Raw genomic sequence first — 21,518 nt, 5'->3', positions numbered from 1 at the left:
ATTAAATTAGAATCCTGAGAGATTTTCTAAAGATCCCCCTGATGACTCTCACACATAGCTGAGGTTGAAAACCATTGGGATGGAAGGAAAAGAACTCAGAAGCAACTGGAAAAATAGAAAAACAAAAGCAACTCTGTACCTAGTGAAAAGAAACCTAAAGGCTAGACTGGGATTCTGACACCACTTGGCAACAGAGCCACACAGTTCCCACAGTGGGAAAGTCTTTAGAATTCCCTGTGGAAGTATTAGAAAAGCACATAAAGCATTTGGCTAAATTCATTCTGCATTTATTCTGCAAACATTTATAGAGCACCTACCATATACCCGGTACTATTCTAGGTTTTAAATACAACAGTGAACAAGGCATACAAAAATCTCTGTTCATAGTGCAGAGAGGAAGTGAAGGGCTGTGTCAGACAAAGTGTTGTCATTTTAGACCAGAGGATCAGGTGAAGCCTTATTGAGAAAGTGACTTTTGAGTAAAGTTCTGAACAAAATGAAGGAGCTGTCATGTAGCTATCTCCAGGAAAAGTATTCCCTGAAAGAGGATCAGCAAACACAAAGGCCCTAAGTGTGCCTAGTGTGTTCAGAAACAGCCAAGAGACTGTGTGCCCAGAATCAAGTGAATGTGAGAAAAGCAGAAAAAAAATAAAATTGGAGAAGTCATTGAGTGTCAAATAATATACTGCCTGATAGGTCTTGATAAGGACTTTAGCAGTTATTAAGATGGGAAGCCACTGAAGGTTTCAAGTAGCAAAGTGACATGACTGGATATATATTTTAATAGGTTCACTCAGGCTGTTGAGAATAGTTTGAGAAAGGGCAACAGTGAAAGAATAGACTATTTTGGAAGCTATTGTTATATAGGTGAAAGATGATTAGATGGGGGTACTAATAGAGGGCAAAATGAGAAGTGGTAGATTCTCAATGCATTTTGAAGACACAGCTTACAGAAATTGCTAATAGTCTGGAAGTGGAGTGTGAGAGAAAAAGTTGTCAAGGATTTTTGGCTTCACGATTAAGAAAGATAGGTAAGATGAAGGAGGAGCAGCTTTGGGGATTTCAGAAGCCTAGTTTTAGACATGTTAAGTTTGAGATATCTGTTGAACATTAAGCTAGAGATACCGAGTAAGCACTTAGACAGACAGCTGTGGAGTTAAGAGAAGAGTAACCCAAATTCCCTTGAAATGGACACGAGGAAGTCTGCATGGTATTGTATGTAGAAGCAGGAAATTAACATTAAGCAAATCTTACCGGATTTGTCTCTACAAATACAGGAAGCCAAACCTCAATTGACCTGGTTTTATTTATTAGTTTCAGAGTTCAGTCCTTTTCCATGTTTCTCATGAGAAATCTTAACACAAGTAAAACTCCTGTGGAAACTGCAGCAGGGAGTGATCTCTCTTATACTGAAATCCTGGGCTTTAACATCTGATCTATTAGCATGACACAGCACTCACTGACTGTCATGGTCATCATTTTGTTTTACTAAATACATCTCCAAGTAGACTGTATATTTCTTGAATACAAGTTGAGATCTCCTTCTTCTGTGCATTTCCTGGAGCATCAATACAATACCAAACTAATATGTTCATTAACTGAACATGTTTTACCTTCTCCAAATAAATCCAATCACTCTTCAGACCTGAACGCCTGTAGCACCTGTGGCCTTCTCTTGTGTTGGTATCTTCCTTTGTAAGTCTTCCTAACTTGGATAAATGTATAAACTCTGGGCCTCTAATGTCTCTTCCAGAGTTTCTTTTAATGGAACACACAATGCTATGTATACATACACAAGCAGAAACTCAATAACTGGAGAGGACACTCTTTATCATTCAAACAGTTGTAAAGCAGGTAGTCTAGAAGGATCCTGAGAAAACCAGAAGTGTAAGTACACGTAGAGGCAATATCCCCACATTTCAGATACTTTTCTTGCTTTCACTGAGAATCTCTTTCCAGGATGTCATAAAGCAATTCTGAATGTATTTACTAGTAGCTTACAGAGATTTAAAGAAACAACTATTATTTTAAGTTCCATTTTAAAGTTGTTTACTTTACACATATGGATTGGTTAAAATCCCCTGAAGGGCTTGCTTTTTGTTTTATTTCTTGCTGTTTCTCCAGCACATTGAACAGTAGCTAGCATACAGCAGGCACTTGATAAGAATTTGTTGAAAAAAAAAAAATAAGTGAATGTGACAAAATCATGACAATGTTGATACCATATTTAAAGAAGATGCCTTAGTTTAACAAATATTCATCATTTTTCACTGATAAAATTAAATTTGGTCTAAAATTAATAATATATTAAACAGGATTTTCAGACTATGAATTTTATATAAACTATTTGAGCTAATTATAAATTTAAAAATATAAAATATGCATTGAATAATACACTGTGTTACAAAAGGATGAGTCATTTATATTAGATTTATTTACAAATTAGTGAACTAATTTATTCACTTAATATTAATTAAATACCTATTAAACACAGATACTATGTTAGCTACCATGGGTACAATGATAATTCCTACAAACAGACCATTTAGAATCTAGTACGGGAGAAAGCCACATAAAGGGATGATAATAAACAAAGTATAACAATAAAGCTGTACCTAGAATATTATGGAAATAGAGAAAGAGGGAAGGATGGATCTCAAATGAAGTCCTAAAGGATAAGTAGGAGTTTTCTAGAAAGAGAAGTGAGGTATGAGGGCATTCCAGTCAGCAAGAACAACATGAGAAAAGATCTGAAAAAAAGTATGTTGTGTTCTTGGAGAGACTTCAAACATCTGGAGTTCACAGATAGGAGAAGTAGTCAGACAGGTCATAGAGGGCCCAGTTTACCAGACTAAGAAGCTGGAGTTGTACTCTCTGTATGACAAGAAATTAACAAATTATTTTAAGTATGTTGGTGATATTGTCTACATTTTTGATAGGTCACCTTGGTGTTGAGGTTAGATTTTATGAGACAAGCCAGGAGACTGAATGTAGTTAGAAAGTGGCCCAAGTAAAGGGTCCATGTAAGATATGATACAAGCTTGGGTTAAGGTAGTAAGTAGGGATGAAAAATATGTAATAAATTTGGGAAATATTTAGGAGAAAAAATGAGTAGGACTCTGTGATTAGTGGAATGTGCAAGTAAGGATGAGGGATAGTGAAAGGTAGTTTGAGTTTTTGTGAATACATCCATTATCTAAAATATAGAATCTAGGGATGGGGCTCATTACAGGTGAAGTTTGAATTTCCCATGGATTATTTATTTGGAAAAGTCATTTGACAATTTGGTCTAGAGGCAAAGATAGGAGCCTGGATTTGAAATGTATAATTAGGTGACCTCAGCCTGCATGATACACATGGTAAATGAAGTCGGAGGAAGTCTTCCTAGCAGAAAGGAGAGTGAGAAGAACAAAGTGTCAAGAATGCATCTCTGGGGACCCCCAATGTTAAAGCGGCAGACAACAAAGATGAGCTCTCAATAGAGATAGAACAGACAGAGTCAGAGATGCAAGAAGAACCAGAAGGGTGTGTTGTCATCAGGAGAACTGAACCTTTCAAGAAGAGGGCATGATGGTAGTTTTAAATGCAGCTGAGGTTTAATGAAATGAGGGCTGCAAATAGAGATTAGATTCAACAACTCAGAAGTTGTTCATGACCTGAGTGGAAAAGAAAAACAACTCTGGTACAGAAACCTAAAAAACGTGTAGTTTTGTAGAAAATCAGATAGGATTGGGTTTGAATTCCATCTTGGTTACTCACAGTCTTTACTATTATCTCTCTGGATCTCAATTTCCCTTTTGGTAAAATGGAGACAAAGATACACACATCCCTGTGGGTAGTTGTAAAAATTAGAAATGACAGTGAAAATTTTCTGTCACATAATAGAGGCAAATAGAAGCAAGAATAAGAGATTGAAGAGTAAGTAAATGGGAGGTGAGGATATGGAGGCATGGGTTCATGCTTTGATTACATTTTGGTTTCCCATGCCTCCTATAGCATCATGTCTTATACAAGCCCCATCCTGCAACACTAAGTGCTGAGTGGGAACCTGAGGGGGAAAATCAAGGAAAGGACTGACAAGCTGGGCAGCGCAGCACACTGGGTTTAGAGACTACAGCGTTGCAGAAACATTAGTCTGAATTGTTGTGTGGTTTCCCCAGCAGCATGCAGATTTCTGGGTAGGGATAGAAAATGTGAATTTTGGTCTTGATCTGGAGTTGGAGTCACGAAAGGCAACTGCAAAGAAGCATAGGGATTAAAGGATGTTAATGGTGCTGGTGAGGCGAAGTTTACATGGGTAGGGAAAGACCATAGGCTCCAACAGAACCTGATAACGGCAGGCAAATGAAAGATGTAAGGCAGTGGCTCTCAATCAGGACCAATTCCCTCCCACACACCCACCTGTGAACATTTGGCAACATCTGGAGTCATCTGTGGTTGGCACAACTCAGGGGCAATGGGGTGTTACTGGCATCTAATGGATGGAGGCCAGAGATTGTACTAAATATCCTACAATGCATAGGACAGTGTCCCATAACAAAGAATTATCTGGCCCCAAATGCCAACAGTGCCAAGGCTGAGAAATCCTGATCTAGGGATTGTACATTCCCCAACAACTTGAAAAAACCAGACATCTCTCAAACAGAAAAGGCCTTGTGGCCAAAATTACTGACTGAATGCTTTTTATTCTCTACAGCATCAAGAACAATGCTTTCCTCATAGCAATGACAAAATGATTAAACTATAATGATAATATAATAAAAATGATAAATATATTATTAATACCACTAACTATAATTGTTTATTTATATCAATCACTGTGTAGTATTTTGTATGAATTGTCTTACTCCTTTATAAATGCTCCATTCCCAAGCCATAAGTTAAACATGAGGGTCTTAAGTCAGCTTTTCGAATTATTTGAGTAGTCACTCCTGAAAGGAGATCTTGCTCCTTTTCTACTAATAATACATAATACCAGTAGCAATAAAATACCAACACTAAAGACAACTAACATTTGTTAATGAATTTCTTTGTATCAAGTTGAATACTATAACTTGTTTAATCTTCACAACGCCCTATAAATTTATTCTTAGGTCCAATTTATACTTGAGAAAATGGAGGTTTATAAATTATTTGCTCAATGTCTTATAGTAGAGCGCAGCAGGCACTGGATTCAAATACAGGCTTATCTGTTTCCAAAACTTAGACTCACAGCTATGTCTTAAAAATAAAATTACAGCCACCCTGGGCACTCCTATATTCCCACATTTTTCCAGGTGATATTTGTCAACATATAAACATCTTTTTTGGGCTACTTTTAAAGAAGACTTGTTTCCTGTCCTCTCCATTTTAAAGGCTTCATTTCTAAAAATGCTGTTTTTAGCACTTGGATCAGCTTCCGATAATGACAAGTCTACTCAGTGTGTCATTCATTAAATATTTATTGAGAGTCTCATATATGACAGACACTATTTGAGACACTAGAGATACAGCTGTCACCAGGACAGGCAGACTCCCTTCACTCAAGGACCTCTGTTCAGTGAGGGTGAAGGGCAACAAACATGCAGACAAATGCATAAATAATTGTAAGTGCTAACAAGGAAAAAAATGTAGGATAGCATGCTAGTTGCTCGAGAGTAGCCAGGGAAGTACTTTCTGAAGTGTTGCCATTTGAGTTCTGAGTAAACCAATGACAAGTACATGGCTATGTGAAAATCTGAGTGTAGAAGGGGGGGGTCAGTGTTTCAAGTTGAAAAAAACAGTGTAAGGATCTGAACACAAAAATGCACTTGTCAAGTTTGAGGGTGAGCCTCCCACAAGCCTGAAGATGGTTAGTGAATGAGAGAAAGGCGGGTGAGATAGTGGGAGATGAGGCCCAGGAGGTGCGCAGGGGTAGGTCCTGCAGAGCTCACAGGCCAGGTGGACAGTCCCTGTTAAAGCAGTGCTTCCTACTAAGTATCACCTGTATAAAATACTTTAAAATGGGAAGCTAGAGATTTTAAAATGGCAAGTTAATTTGACTTGACACCTAAAGAGTTTAGTATGTTTGATGGGCAATGTGGCCAGTGTATGTGTTGCATTTTGGGAATTTATAGGTAGTTTCAAATCTATTTCTCCTAGCAATGGACAGAGTTAACGGAAAGTGAATTTTTTAGGAAACAAAATGAATGAAAATACTCACTAGTCTGTTCCCTTCATGGTGACTGTTAATGTTCACAACCACCTTCATAAATATATTACTAACTTGAACCACTGCTAACTTGATCCATTCACTGGGTTGTAATATTCTATTAAAGAGCAGATGAACATATCAATTCTTATCTTAGCACTTAAGTGAAATTTGTTAATTTATTCATTCACAGAAGTAACGAATAGTTCTTGATTTCTTTTCATGCATTGGAACTGCAGTGTGTGTCTTACATATATATTCACCCCGTGTTAGAGCAACTGAGGGGTTAAGTAATATCAACAAAATCACACAGCTAAAAAGTGATGGCACAGAGATTTCAAATTATATTGTCTCCTCCAAGTGGATATGATTGTATTTTGAGATAACTGGTTTCCATGTAATCCTATGTTTTGTATTTTAAGCATTTAAAAATATTTTAAAAAGCAATTCTTAGGCTATACCCTACTGTCTAAAAGTCCATAGAACATAAAATTTAAAACTTATTTTTTTCCATTTTAAGACAGAGTCTCGCTTTGTCACTCAGGCTGGAGTACAGTGGCACGATCTAGGTTGACTGCAGCCTGTGCCTCCCAGGTTCAAGAGATTCTCCTGCCTCAGCCTCCCAAGTAGCTGGGACTGCAGATGTGCACTACGCCTGGCTAATTTTTGTATTTTCATTACAGATGGAGTTTTGCCATGTTGGCCAGACTGGCCTGGAACTCCTGACCTCAAGTGATTCACCTGCCTCTGCCTCCCAAAGTTCTGGGATTACAGGTGTGAGCCACCACGCCTGGCTAAAACTTAGACCCTGTATTATAAGAGAGGTAGTTACGAGATGCTATAAAAATGCAAAGGGGGTAGGAATGAAGTCTAGATGGTGAGGTCTAAGGAATAGCTTCATGTTAAATATGATATTAAAGTTGCAGTTTGAGGACTATGACAGGAATAGAGCAGGGAAAGGAGAATAGAGCAATCAGCAAGGGCATATTCAGGGAATGGCTATCATGGTTTCAAATGCTGGATCATGATGTGGCCAGTAGGGACCAACAGTCTATAAATCAAGAAAGCAATTTAAACCCTACGGTCATGTTTGACTTTTTATTCTATGCTTAATATGTTGGGCATTATCATGAGGCAGAGGGAGAACCACTGAAGATTTTTAAGTAGGTAAAGGCTTTGTGGAAATTTGTGTTTTTGAAGCAATGTTCAGTAGTTTAACACAGAAATAAAGTTCTCCATGCCTTGACTTGCTGTAAGGTCATACAAAGACATGCCCAACCAAATATGGAAATATCATTTGAAGTCTACCCTCACCACATCTCCACCCACTCCAGCTCTAACACTGGGTTTCTGCTTACCTTGATCCTGTGTACCAGGGGAGCAAACAGAAACACGAAGAGCTCCACAGTAGCCATGGAGTTCTGGAAGATCTTTCTTCGGTTGTTCTCTTCTTCGTCATTAGAGCTGCTTTGGCAAGGCTGTCCTGGAGAACCCTGGTTTTCAACCTGGTGGATGAAAGCACTGCTGCTTCCACCCCAGCTGGAGCCTCGGTCTGTACCCCCAAACCGCTCATTGTTGCAGTCCTGGGGGGCCTCCAGAAGCATCCAGTGTAGAGTGTGAAGGAGCTTTGTCTCAGCAACACCCAATTTATCCTGGTGGCCTGCATGGGACAATTACACAGGCAGGTTAAGGCAAACTCTGTGACCAGAGCAATAGATGTCAACATTGGGTCTGGGAAGAATATCCCTGCTTTCTCTATACTTCTTACAACCACTGCTAGCAGGGCTCATTCTTGCTTTTTGGACTTCCCTACTGGCCGCAATCTCTGCAGAATGATATGCTGCCATGGGGGCAGAAACTGCTGAATCACTTTTCTTCAGTTAGGTACCCAAATATATTTCCAAATAGGCAGCGTAGTGGTTAAAAATACAGACTGTGAAGATAAAAGCAATCCTATTTTAGACAATGTGACCTAGAAAGGTCCCTCTATAGAAGTAATATTTGAGCAGAGGCTCAAACAAGGGGAGGAAATGGGATGGAGAAGAGTATGTACACTAACGTGGGGTACATGGGTAGGACACATTGCCAGATGAAAAAAGCAATCTGTAAAATATTCTAAAAAATAGTTCTTATGCACATGTGCACACATACTCATACACAGTACTACAAAGCTGGAAAATGTCTGAGGCAAATATGCCCAGTTCATAAGAGTGGTTGCTTTAGGAACTGAGAGAACAAAAAGGATGACCTTGGCTAGGACTCATCTTGGGCAGGTGAAGGTCTTAGCTTGCCTCTAATATTTTAAATTTTTTGTGTTGTTTTTGTTTGTTTGTTTGTTTGTTTTTGAGACGGAGTCTCACTTTGTCACCCACGCTGGAATGCAGTGGTGCGATCCCAGCTAACTGTAACCTCCACCTCCCAGGTTCAAGTGATTCTCCTGCCTCAGCCTCTTGAGTAGCTGGGATTACAGGTGTGCACCACCATGCTCAGGTAATTTTGTATTTTTAGTAGAAATGGGGTTTCACCATGTTGGCTAGTCTGGTCTCGAACTCCCGACCTCAGGTGATCAGCCTGCCTTGGCCTCCCAAAGTGGTGGGATTACAAGCATGAGCCACCACACCCAGCCTATCTTAATGTTAAAAGGAGAATATATTCATATATTACTTGTAAAATTAAAAAATTAAAAACAAGACAGCCAGTTTCTTTATCAGTAAAATGAAAATAATGAGTATAAGTGTGAGGAGGATTTTGTGATAATTAAATGAGATAATGTATGCACAGTGCTTGAGAAAACAGAAACGACTCAGTACAGGTTATTATGATGAGTGTTGAACACAAAGGGCAATCACATGCAATAAAGAAGTAATGCGGGGCACCAACCTAGCTTGTTTCGGTTTGAAAGCAGGGTTGCAGTGCAGTGGAGGACATGAGGCAAAGCAGCTTGCACCAGTTCCCATCTGGAAATGCTCTGGATGGCTTCAGAGAGAGCTGGAGAGAGGCCATGCAGCTTGTTTTCTACCAACACTCGCTCAAAGGACTGTAAATACAAAAACCAAAACAATAAGAAAAGCCAAAATCCAAAACCACGTAAACTAAGAAATTGAAGATTCTGGTTAGTGAAAAAATGAACAGCAAGGTACTGTACCCCTTAAAAGATGCAAATTACTGGACCAAATTCTTTAGGGAGAACTCATTACATTTTCTTGTATATGTTGATGTGCAATGGGTCAGTAATAATTTTCTATTATCTACCCATTTGCAGGCTTTTGAGCCAAAGTAAATGGCTTGAATTAACAAAACGATTTTTATTTCTGTTAAAATAAGCTTCCTCTAACAAATAGGAACAAAACATTTAACCTCATGAGATTTTTGGATGTATATTTTATAAAATGTTGCTGAGTCATCCAAAAGACTGTCACAACTGCAGACCAAAATAAGTTTTTTGTGAAAGTGTCTTGAGAAATAGAATTTATGTCAGTTTCTTCAACTGGTGTTAAGATACAACTTTTTCAAGGATTCTGATTTTGGAATCCCTGATTTATCTCATGGCTTAGCAATGACCCGGCTCAGAACACTCTCTACCTAATGCCTGGAACAATAAAAGATACTTAATATATCTGTGGAATAAAGAAAGAAAGGAAGGGAGAGCAGGAAGGAGGGAGGGAGGAGGAAAATAAGCCATCTTTACTTTGCTGGTTATTAAATTTTCTATCCTTGCCAGGGATACTCAGAGAGTATCAGAGAGTGTAGCACTCCAGAACAAGTAACAACTCTGACCTACTTAATTATTGTTTTTTCTTTTGAGGGAGGAGAGAATATCACTGTAAGGTGTTGGAGAAAATGTAGTAACGAAATATTGGAATAAATTTAATAAACATTTGGCATGTAAGAACAGGACTGGTACTTGATGCCCCAGTCAATAAAATAGTATAAATGTTCTATATAATAATCACAATACAAGTCCCAAGTGTTCAAACTGTATTATTGGAATTATTAGGATACCTGTGAGAAAGACAGGTATCCTAATATGGCTTACTACAGAGCTATCCAAAGAAAACTTTTTACTTTTTGATTCAAAAAAAGAAAAATAAGAAATTCACCTTTATAATGAAGGGCACACTGAGGTTTTGGTAAAGAGCATAATGAGAGATGTAGTATTTTGCTTTAAGAAACTAGATAAAGGCCTTTAGATATGTTGGTGATATAAACACAAATATTATAAAATCATCAGTCCTCAGATATCTAAGTATTCATTAAGTAAAGGATGCATATATTAGACACTAAAAGATTATAATGAATTTATACACTGTAATGAATATATTGTAGAGGATGAGTTATGCATTTCATAATCTCAGAGTATTCCGGGTAATGTCATTTTCTCATTAAGTGTCACTAATACAACTTTTAATAATTTTTTTAAAACTTGGGAAATTGTTTTCTATATTGAGATATATATATATCTATCCCTATCTATCTATTAACGTAACTTAACTATTTGATATTGTGTGACTGCATTAAAAATGCCAAAAATATCTTTGCCAAGAACAGAGAAAGTCAGGATTATTTTAAGCTAGTATAATTGTCAGCATGGTTAAGAAAGTCTGAGATTTCAAGTGTCAAATTACGCTAACAAGCTAAGTTCAATGACAAATTCCATTAAAAGGTCCTTATAAGAAAGTTATATTTTAAAAAACGTGTTTGTGACAACATTGAAAGATAGGAGATGCAACAAAACAAATTCCTACGTGAGTGGGCATGTATGTGTTTAACTTTCCAGTTGGCTTCCATCAGAATTTTTTGCCCTAACACATCTCAGAGCTCCTTACCACAAGGTCATCCACATAGCTATTTGTAAATATGCATGGCAATATCCAAATTGGTAGATTTCCATTTTTAGGTTATAATATATGCAATGTAAAGACTTTTAGGTAAGCTCCAAATATTAATGAAGGCTGTGAAAAGTCCATTTCAATTTTGCTTCATGATTTCATGTCTTATTTTCTCAATTTGTGAAACGAGAATTTGTAGGGATATAAGATTCCCTTAGAATCTCAGGACAAATGCATTTTATTTTGTATAAATATTAACAGTATTATTTTCACAATTATTTTATATTATTCATTTTTAGAATTGGAGAACATATGCAAGACATAAAAGTGCAGAAATGCATATATTTTGTTCAAGTAGTTCTTTCACAGGCACTCCATCATACGAACTTCCACTATAAGTCTCAGTTTTGTTGATTAAGGATTCGACTTCACACTTGCAGGTGGCAAAAACACCCTACACCATCTGGTTCCCTGTTATCTCTCTGCCTTCTCTTCTACCACTCGATCCCGCCCCACCCTTTCACTTATTCCCCAGTAGGTGCTAATTTCCTTTAACATGTTTCCTCTGCTCTTCCCTCAGCTGTCCTTCCCTCCCTTCCCCTTGTGTCTTTGGCCAAGGTTCACATTAATAGATAGATAAGCCTTATCTATCCATTCTTATAAAACTCCCCTCCCTAATGCTTCCTAGTATTTCTTTTTGCTTAATTTTTCTCCATAGTGCTTACCACCATCTGGCTTACTATGTATTTACTTATTTGTTTGTGGCTTGTCCCCTTTCTACTAGGATGTAAACACTGTATTTGTTTTTATCATTGTTCTATTCCAGCACAGAGAATTGTGCCTGGCACAGAGAATTGTGCCTGGCACAGAGTGGGTGATCAATAATATTTGCCAAGTGAATTAATATATATAGTCCGTTTGATTTAAAATCTGTCTTTGGGTTCAAACCACCACACAGAATAGGGAAATAATTATTAAATGGTGAAAATCACATACCACACAAGAAGCTTCATATTGCTTCCCCAGTTTGGGCCTCAAAAATGCACTGAAAAATTAATAGAGATATTTGTTAATAAACATAAGTAAAATTATTATTAAAGCATCCTTGTGACATATTTTTCAATGAATAAGACAGGATGCTATGAAATTCAAATTTCATGCTTCCTTATAGCTTTTTAATGAGCAGGTGTTGAACAGCTGATGACATTTTCTTTTACACGTGTAATTGCATATATGAAAGAGAAGTGGATCTCGATGGTTTTCGGTATCCACTCTTAATCTGAAGACTTCTAAGATTTTAAATCGCCAGTGGTCAGAAGTGGTGCATTACTTACGTGTACAGTCATAATAAAAACTGAAAATTGAACACGGCTTAAGGGTCATAATTTCCAGAATCTAATATCTTATCTGATAAATCTCTAAAATAACAATAATAAAGAAAACCTTTTCTGTTTATTGGAATAGGTGTCAGGCCTTTCCGGGGTTGTGGGGGAAGGTCCCTTATCACAAATCCTCAGGAGATTTAACTGGGGAGATTAATCTGAGCAAAATGGTTAACAAGTGGGCATAGCAGATATTCGCCAAACAGGAGCTGGAAAAACAACAGGTCACTGGGCTAGAATTACAGCAGGAGATGGAGGGGGAATTGGACGCAGGAGCACAACCAGTCATAATTATCTAGCTCCCCGCCCCCTCTTCCCAGGCTCTCTGCCCTCCCACCCCCTAAAATAATGTATACATTTATGCGACAACTGCCAATCTGCTTGTCGTCAAACTTCACTGAAATATATAGATATATATACATATTTTAATGCGTGTTTTTAAGCGGGTGCAGAGGGCTTGTTTTCCAGCCCCAGAGAGGGAGCTGCAGGCTGTGGCGCGGCCTCAGCGGCGGCGGCGGCGGCGGCGACCCGGGCGGCCCCAGGAGCGCCCCCAGCCCAGGGCGGCCCGCGGTGCGCCCTCTGCGCCCCTCACCTGGTTTGCCGCCACAGGAAGGTCTGGATGGGCAGGGGGATGCCGCGGCCGCCGTCCTGCTCCTGGCCCTCGGAGCTCTTCCTCTTCACCATAATGGTGGCTCCCGGGAGTCCTACTGCAGGACCCAGCTCTGTCTCCTCGCTAGCCGCCGCCGCCGCCTCCTCCCGCTGCTCCCCCCAACTCTCATCCCCTCCTTCCCCGAGGCAGAGCCGGCTCTCTCCGCCCTGATCCCCCGTGCCTCTCCCCTCCCCCCACCCCTCCCCGCGCGTGGAACATGGCTGCGGGAGGAGGGGAGGGCTGGAGGAGCCGCGGAGCGAGGAGGGGGGCGCTCGGAGCAGCCGTCCGCCTCGCCGCCCCCGCACCCGCTCCCTGCTTTCAGCACCTCCCACTGTGGACAGCGGCCCGCGCCAGGCTGCACGACCGGAGAAGCGAATCCGGGGCAGCTTGAGCCGCAGGGGTACTGCCCAAGAAGTCCACGCTCCGCATCGCAGGCGCTGGTCCCCTGCGCGGCCTCTTCAGCCCCCGGAATTCGGCTTTCCCCGCTCCGAGCTGCACTCAGGAGTGTCCCCTGTCCTGCTTTCCAACCTCAGCATCCAAACTGTCGCCGTCTGGGTAGGAGGAGCTTTGGGGAACCGCAGAGCAGTCGCTAACCCTGGCATCATTCTCACCTCTAGCAAGGAGGTCAGGAGTCCAGGGGTTAGCCGGAGGAACACATGAAAATTATTAAAAGTGTAAACCAGGAAGGTGAGGCAAGGTTGGCAAGTGAGAGGAAGCTTGAAAGATCTTAGATATGAGAAGTTATTTTTATATGATAACCACAAGAAATAAACCTTGTTTGTTTTCCTAAAGCAGGAATACAAAGTTCCCAAAGTAACCAGTTGTGGTTATCAGTTAATTGCAAATTGAGGAAGAACATTTGAATCATGCTGTGAGGAAATGTGGTTTATTACAGTCCATTAAATGCACTTGGGTGATCCTGTTCGCCCCCAGTGATAGCTACCATTTTCCTTCAGTTGTAATAGTCACATGCTTATATGTTACATATATTAATATTTTATAGTTGGATTGCTGTTAGATATATTATCTAGGAGTAAAACAAGTAGGCCGGGGAGGGGGGTGAGGCGGGGTGAAGCAATCGGAATAGTAACTACCTGCAATTCCTCCTCCTCCTTCTTCTTCCTCCTCCTCCTCCCCCCACTCCTTCTCCTTCTTCCTCCTCCTCCCCCTTCTCCTCCTCCTCCTCTTCTCCTCCTCCTCTTCTCCTCCTCCTTCTCCTTCTTTCTTCTTTCTTGTTCTTTGACGGAATCTCACTCTTCAACCAGGCTGGAGTGCAGACGTGTGATCACGACTCACTGCAGCCTTGACCTCCCAGGCTCAAGAGATCCTCTCAGCTCAGTCTCCCCAACAGTTGGGACTACAGGTGTGCACCACTACTCCCAGCTAATTTTTTATTTTTGTAGAGATGGGGGTCACACTATGTTTCCCAGGCTAGTCTCAAACTCCTGGGCTCAAGCAATCCTTTCACCTTGGCTTCTCAAAGTTCTGGGATTACAGGCATGAGCCACCATGCCTGGCTTCATCTTTTAGAGCAAAGATATTGGTGTAATCCATGAAATGAAGAATCAGACTCCAGGTCCTAATCTCAACAGATGTAATATTTCATATATAATTAACAGCATAGTATATATCAATATTTTTTGCCATAGAAATAAATTCTTCATTTACTTTCTTGAAGTTATCTTTTATTATGAATCTCAAAAATATGGATCTTATGATCTCAAATATGGATCTTGAAACAAAGAAAGATTCTAAGTATAGTTTATTCAAGGCATATTTATTGAGTGTATTTTATATACTCATAGCTCTATGGAGCTATATGGACTCTTGCTCACAAGGAAGTCTGAATATTAAGAGAAGACAGACATGAAAAGAGGAAAGAATCATGGGAGATACGAATGCAGATTCAATTATGAACAAAGGGTCAAGGCAGAAATTATATGTAGGAATCAGATGGAGACTTTGTATGACAGGCTAGAAAGTTTTCCTAGAAGGCCTTTAAGCAGAGAAGTAGAAACTTCATATCCATTTAAGTGTGAATGACATGACAGGAATGTAGGGATTATTTGAAACAGGCAAAAGTTGTATTAGGAACCCCAGTATGAAGATTAGAGAAATGTTTTATGAGATCCTGAACCCTGATCATAATAGCAGAACTACAGACAAGGGGGTGAGTTTGAATAATATTGCAGAGGTAGAATTAATAGGATACGACGACCAAGTGGGTATGGGAAAGGAAAAATAGCACATTGGTTAAGAGCTTAGGTCTTGAGCCAGACAGTTTTGGCTCTAGCCCTACCATTAACTAAATATAATATCCTAGAAAAGTGAAAAAACTGCTAAGATTTTCAAAGAATACCTTCCCCTATAGAGATGTTGTGAGGATTGAATGTTAATACTTGTAAATGAAGAGGACACATGGACACATACAAGGGAACAACACACACTGGTGGCTTTCAAAGGGTGGAGGCTGGGAGTAGGGAGAGGATCAGGAAAAATAACTAATGGGTACTAGGCTTAATACCTGAGGGATGACATACATAAATCCATACAAAAAACCCCCATGATATAAGTTTACCTATGTAACAAACCTGCACATGTACCCCTGAACTTAAAATAAAAATTTAAAAAAAGAATTTAAGGGAGTCTCAGATCTATACTAAGCTTTCAATAAATGTCAGCAAAAGCTCCAAGTTTTCTGTTTTGGGCAACTGAGTAAGTGGTGATCTCATTCAAAGAAAAGGAGTTGACAAAAAGAATCGTGTTCTTATTTTATGTGCGCGTACGATGGCATTCATGAGTTTTCCTTGAGTCTTTTTTGGAAATCTGAAATGGAGGTAGCTAGAAATATTTGTGTGGAGTTTAGAAGAGTTAATTGGGTAGAAGAGATTGATTTTGTAGTTAACACTGTATAAAAAGTAGTTGAAACCTTGGAAGTAGATAATCCAGACAAATAAATGGAAAGAGAAAAGAAAGGCCCCATTTTGGAAGTGTAGGGGACATCAACTTTATTGTCACAAAAAATGCTGTTGATGGGTGACAGGATAGAATAAGATAGTGGGATAGGCTGAATTCTAAGACGGCCCCCAAGATTCCCATGTCCTGTTATATGCGCACACCTTCCTCCAATTACTCAAGCAAATACTCATCTAGGTGCTGCTGTGAAATGATATATATGAATCTTCTTGAGTTTTTAAAAATTATTATTAATAGACTTTATTTCTTAGGGCAGCTTTAAGTTTGCAGTATGTAAACACTCTCTTTCCTCTAGCCCATAGTTTGTTCTGTTATTAACATTTTTGCATTGGTGTGGTATGCTTGTTATTATTAATGAGCAATATTGATGCATTATTATTAACATCATTATTGAGTTATATTGAGCAATATTGCTCAATATATTGCTCATATTGAGCAATATTGATGCATTATTATTATAAAGTCCATAGTTTATGTTAGAGTTGACTCTTTGTAATATATAATTCTATAAATTTTGCCAAATAATGTAATCCATCATGAAGGTATCATAGTTTCACTGCCCTAAAAGTCTCTTGTGCTCCATCAAGTCACCCCTTTCCGCCTCTCTCCCTGTTTCTGGCCACCACTGATCTTTTTATTATCTCAATATTCTGCCATTTCCAGAATATCATATAATTGGAATCAATTGGATGTAGCTTTCTCAGACAGGCTTCTTCACTTAGCAACATGCATTTCAGTTTCCTCTTTGTTTTTTGGTAGCTTAATAGCTCATTTATTTTTATTGCTGAATAATATTTCATTATGTGTATATGTCACCATTTATTTATCCATTCACCTATTGAAGGACATCTCAGTTCCTTCCAATTTTTGGCAATTATGAATAAATCTGCTACAAGCATTCATGCACAGGTTTTTGTGTGAATGTGAGTTTTCAACTCATTTGGTTAAATACCTAGTAGCATAATATCTGAATTGTATACTAAGACTATGATTAGCTTTGTAAAAAATGCCAAAATATCTTCCAAATGGCTCTAACACATATTTTTTTTAAGATAAGAGACTTGGACATATTTATCGGCCAGAAATTGAGAGTCATTAAAAAAAGGAATGCTAAGAATAATTCAGAGAGGGGAATAATTAACAAACAAGACTCCGAAAGAGACTATATTTTATGTATAGTTGGACTGATCATCCTTGGCTGGAGGAATAATTCCTACAATGGGAAATTAAAAAGTAATAATGGTAGAGGCTAAATTAGCAGGAAAAGGGGAAGGATGAGAATAGAAGAGTTCAGGCTTAATGTCCTACATAAACTGTGAAGGAATTGACAAGGTAATTTTCTAAGAGTGAGATTTGAAGGCAGAGGAGTACGGCATTTTTCAGAAAAATATTAACAGATAATGTACAGATAATTTACATTGAGTACTTGTTATATGTCAAGGTCTGTTTTAAGCACATCAGTCGATTAAAACAATATTTAAAGAGGAGAAAACTGACACATAGCAAGGTTATATAACCTGCTTGAGGTTATACAATAAATGAAGGAAACTGGGAAGTCTGACTTCAAAGTTCTCCTCCTACTTTCTACTGTAATACTGACTATTGTTAGTTGTGAGGGTTTGGAAGAAGTGCTGTAAGTCATGTGAATGAAAACTGCTCAAGGACAGAAAAGAATCGCTCCATTGATGGTAAAAAATAAAAAAGAGCTAATGTCCCTTTCCATTCCCAAATTCCCTTGAGGCAGTGAGTCTTGTGGGGAAATCTATAATAATAAGCATTGTCAATATCAGTTTTTAAAATAACTTTTCAATGGAGAATCAATATTACCATTGTGGTTTACTTCTCATGTACCCACTGAAAACCCCCAAATATTTTACGTGTGAAACAAAAACCTGTCCTATCTAAATGTTTTATCTACATTGCCTTCTGTCATAAGTCTCATTTTGAATTCAGGTAAGCACTATTGGAGGAAAGTTAAGAACTGAATTGGTCTGGTAAATTACACCACCACAGTCAATGAACCAGCTCTATGGTAATCACTGCATGTTATTACCATCTCACTGTGCAAGACATTGGGTTGGATGTGAACCTTTCCCAGTGATGGTGCCCAATGATGTAGTGGCCTTGAGCCAGGAGAGAAAACTGGTTACTGGACCTTAGGAAGCATGTGAAAGGAAACTCTAAGATCTAGACAGATGTAGCTAAAGGTATGTCAGCCCTCAAGGTTATCTTCTTTTTCTAACGGAAGGGCACAATTTCATAGTGACCAGATTCCAAGTTGCCAGATGTGTATAAAAATACTCTTGGCAGATAGGCTGAGCAGAGGAGAACTCTGGCTGGGTTTTGGAAAATATTGCTACAGTAAGCAGAATCTGGAATGCTTTGTAAGTACATGAAAGCTACTAATAATATAAACAGTCATAGTAGTTAATAAAAGCAGTTTTTGAAAAAAGCCTACCATTACCATTACTCTATGGCAACCCATTAGAAGTTGAAGGTGAAGCATGATTGCTATATCATGCATCAGTCAGGAGTGTATGATGATTACTCTATGGCAACCCATTAGAAGTTGAAGGTGAAGCATGATTACAAAGGGGACACTTACCTTGGGGTCACTCCCACTATGCAGAGGTGGATACATCCCATGTGTCTTGTTCATCCTTAGCCCAAATAGCTGATCTGTCCGAAGAAGACAGTCTCAGTGATATCTCAGTGCCAGAATAAAGCTCCAAAGCCCATGGCCTATACTCATGTAAACGCTTTACACTAGCTGATAAGGCTCTCCATGCTCTGACATCATTTCATACATCTCTTTCTGCTCCATTTTACTCTATACAAATTGGTTTCTTGAGGACATTGTATTGCATTTTTTCTTTCATATCTTCATGTGGCTTGGCACCAGCCTAATTATAACTCTTCACCTCATATGAGGCTATTTCTTTTTTTTTTCTTTTTTTTATTATACTTTAAGTTTTAGGGTACATGTGCACAACGTGCAGGTTAGTTACATATGTATACATGTGCCATGTTGGTGTGCTGCACCCAGTAACTCGTTAACATTAGGTATATCTCCTAATGCTATTCCTCCCCGCTCCCCCCACCTCACAACAGGCCCTGGTGTGCGACGTTCCCCTTCCTGTTTCCGTGTGTTCTCATTGTTCAATTCCCACCTATGAGTGAGAACATGCGGTGTTTGGTTTTATGTCCTTGCGATAGTTTGCTGAGAATGATGGTTTCCAGCTTCATCCATGTCCCTACAAAGGACATGAATTTATCATTTTTTATGGCTGCATAGTATTCCATGGTGTATATGTGCCACATTTTCTTAATAGTCCACCCTATCGTGTTCCAGAAATGTTCTATTACATTCTTCTGTGTTTTACTTCATAAAATTCATCATTCTCTGAATATATCATATTTATTTGTTTTAAAGTTTGCTATGTTAAGCCTAGAGAATAGCATAATAGTCTATAAGGTAACCAGGAATAAGTCTAACAAAAATTATTTAATACCTTTGTGGAAAAAACATAATAAATTGTTTAAAGGTATAAAGACTTGCAAAAATGAGGAAGACTCATTTTAATAAAGACATATTTTGATATTCTTTAAATCTAATTTTTTTGTGATTTTTAATGCAACCTTAAAAAGCTGTTCTTAAAATTCAGATAGAAAAGTACAGAATCAAAAATGGCTAAGATAGGTTTGAAAAAGAAGAAACTAGTTGATGAATTATAATGCTGTATGATAATTAAGACAATGTGATAATAACATGGAATAGAAAATTAACGAGTAGAAAAGAATAAAATGTCCAACAATGAAATCTAAGAAAATCACATGACACAGTGGGATGTGTTGTCTCTATTGAGAAAAAAAATAAGATTTCTATGTGAAACAGTACCAAATAATAAGTTTAACATGAGTTAGAGACCTAAATTTGAAAAGTAAAACTTAATTTTTAAAGATAAACAGATTGTTTAAACTCCTGGTTTCTTATAAATTATTTGAGTTTTCTTGAAAAAGATAAAAAAGTTAAAGCTACATAAGAAAATATAGATATTTTAAAATATTAAGTAGTCTCTACAGTGAAAGACCCCTAATAAATGAAAGTAGATATTCTATACTGGGAAAAGATATTTACAATACATTCAATCAACAGAGATCTAGGACCCAGAATATATCAAGAATTATTGCAAAATCAAAAATCAAAGACAAAAAGTGAAAAAAATGAGAAATGATAACATGCTCATATCTCATCAGTAGCCTCAATAATAATCAATGTGTTCAATCTCATAAATGATCTGGGAAAGGGAATTAAAACCAACAATTTCACTATTTTCCAATTACACAAAATTAAACGAGTTTTTTTTAAAAGACTCATAATACCAAGCTTTGTTAAGAATTTGTAGAAGTGCCAGTAAGGATTTACTTTATAAAATCATTTAGAAACAAATTTTAAAATATCTAGTAAAATTGAAACATGTGCATACTTCAATCTAACAATTCTCTAAGTATCCCCTGAAGGACTTATCACATGCACACACAAAAAGAGAAGAACAGTAGTTGTTCATTACACTAACATTTTAGTAGTGAATTCTAGGGATCCTATGCATATTCATATACAGAAGAAGAAATAAATTATCTGTAACATATTCACACAATGACATAATATTTAACATTTAACACATATGAATTAGAGCTCCATATAGCTACATAGGGAAATTTCCAAAACACAGTGTTGAGTGAACAACTTGTGAAATGATCTTATGGTATAATAATATTTATTTTAATTTAAAATATGCAAAACAATGCTATATATTTTAGGTATATATAGGCATAATAATTTAATAAAAACATGGTTGGACATTATCTTGGTCCAAGCTTCTCAGAAAGCAGGGCTGGAAACACTGGCCTATGTGTTAGTTCTTATTGGTGAGAACAATCTAAGGGGGCAGGAGTGAAGAAATCAGAAGTGGGAAAGAAGGCACAGCTAATAGAATGGTGCATTACCAGACTGAGTACTACTTGGTATCAAATGCAGTTGATTACTTGATCTGGAGACTACCTTCTAGGAGCCCACTTCTTGAAACTACTGCTTCTCAGGAGAGTTTGTCTACAGAAGAAAAGGAGAAGAGTTCTTTCTGGAGGTACATTTTGCCTTATGGGGTGTTAGCTCTTCCACAGTGCCTAGACACATATGTGTGGGCTCAAAGAGGGTACTACAGCATGTCATGTCTTAGCATCAATACAGGGAATTTCTGGGTCCCTAGCTGACAGTAGGTAGCAGGGGCATTAGGCAAGATGAAGTTGGCAACAGTCCGCTTAGCATTAATCTCTGTAGAGGTGACTGCAGCTGAAAGAAGTGGTGACTGGCTCCAGAGTCAGGTGACGCCAAAAGGATCTGAGATGGCACAAAAGTTCAGAGATGACAATATCCATTTCGAGACACTTAAGAGAAATGACCCTGGAGGCTGACTACCTGGGTTCAGATATCAGCACTGCTGCTCACAAGCCAT

At 38.3% G+C, this 21,518-nt stretch overlaps 1 protein-coding gene across 16 annotated transcripts in view; it reads right to left on the bottom strand.

Moving 5' to 3' along the window:
* The window catches only part of UNC80 (unc-80 homolog, NALCN channel complex subunit), a 228,359-nt gene extending 214,745 nt beyond the window's left edge, over positions 1–13,614 (bottom strand). For 6 of the 16 annotated variants that reach the window (XM_034955036.3, XM_034955044.3, XM_034955037.3 and 3 more), the window contains exons 1-4: positions 12,973–13,612; positions 11,995–12,043; positions 9,050–9,206; positions 7,528–7,829 (exon numbers count right to left, since the gene is read on the bottom strand). In XM_034955036.3, coding sequence (XP_034810927.1) covers positions 7,528–7,829; positions 9,050–9,206; positions 11,995–12,043; positions 12,973–13,064 — 600 coding nt within the window. In that variant the 5' untranslated portion in view covers positions 13,065–13,612. Of the gene's footprint in view, positions 1–7,527; positions 7,830–9,049; positions 9,207–11,994; positions 12,044–12,972 lie in introns of all 16 variants that reach the window. The other 10 variants (XM_034955040.3, XM_055109060.2, XM_034955038.3 and 7 more) reach the window with 5 other exon arrangements.
* Between the last annotated feature and the right edge of the window lie 7,904 nt (positions 13,615–21,518).

Source organism: Pan paniscus, chromosome 13, assembly GCF_029289425.2.
Source record: "Pan paniscus chromosome 13, NHGRI_mPanPan1-v2.0_pri, whole genome shotgun sequence".
NCBI lineage: Eukaryota > Metazoa > Chordata > Mammalia > Primates > Hominidae > Pan > Pan paniscus.
Note: the sequence above shows the minus strand (reverse complement) of the source record. Positions and strands in the feature narration are given on the sequence as shown.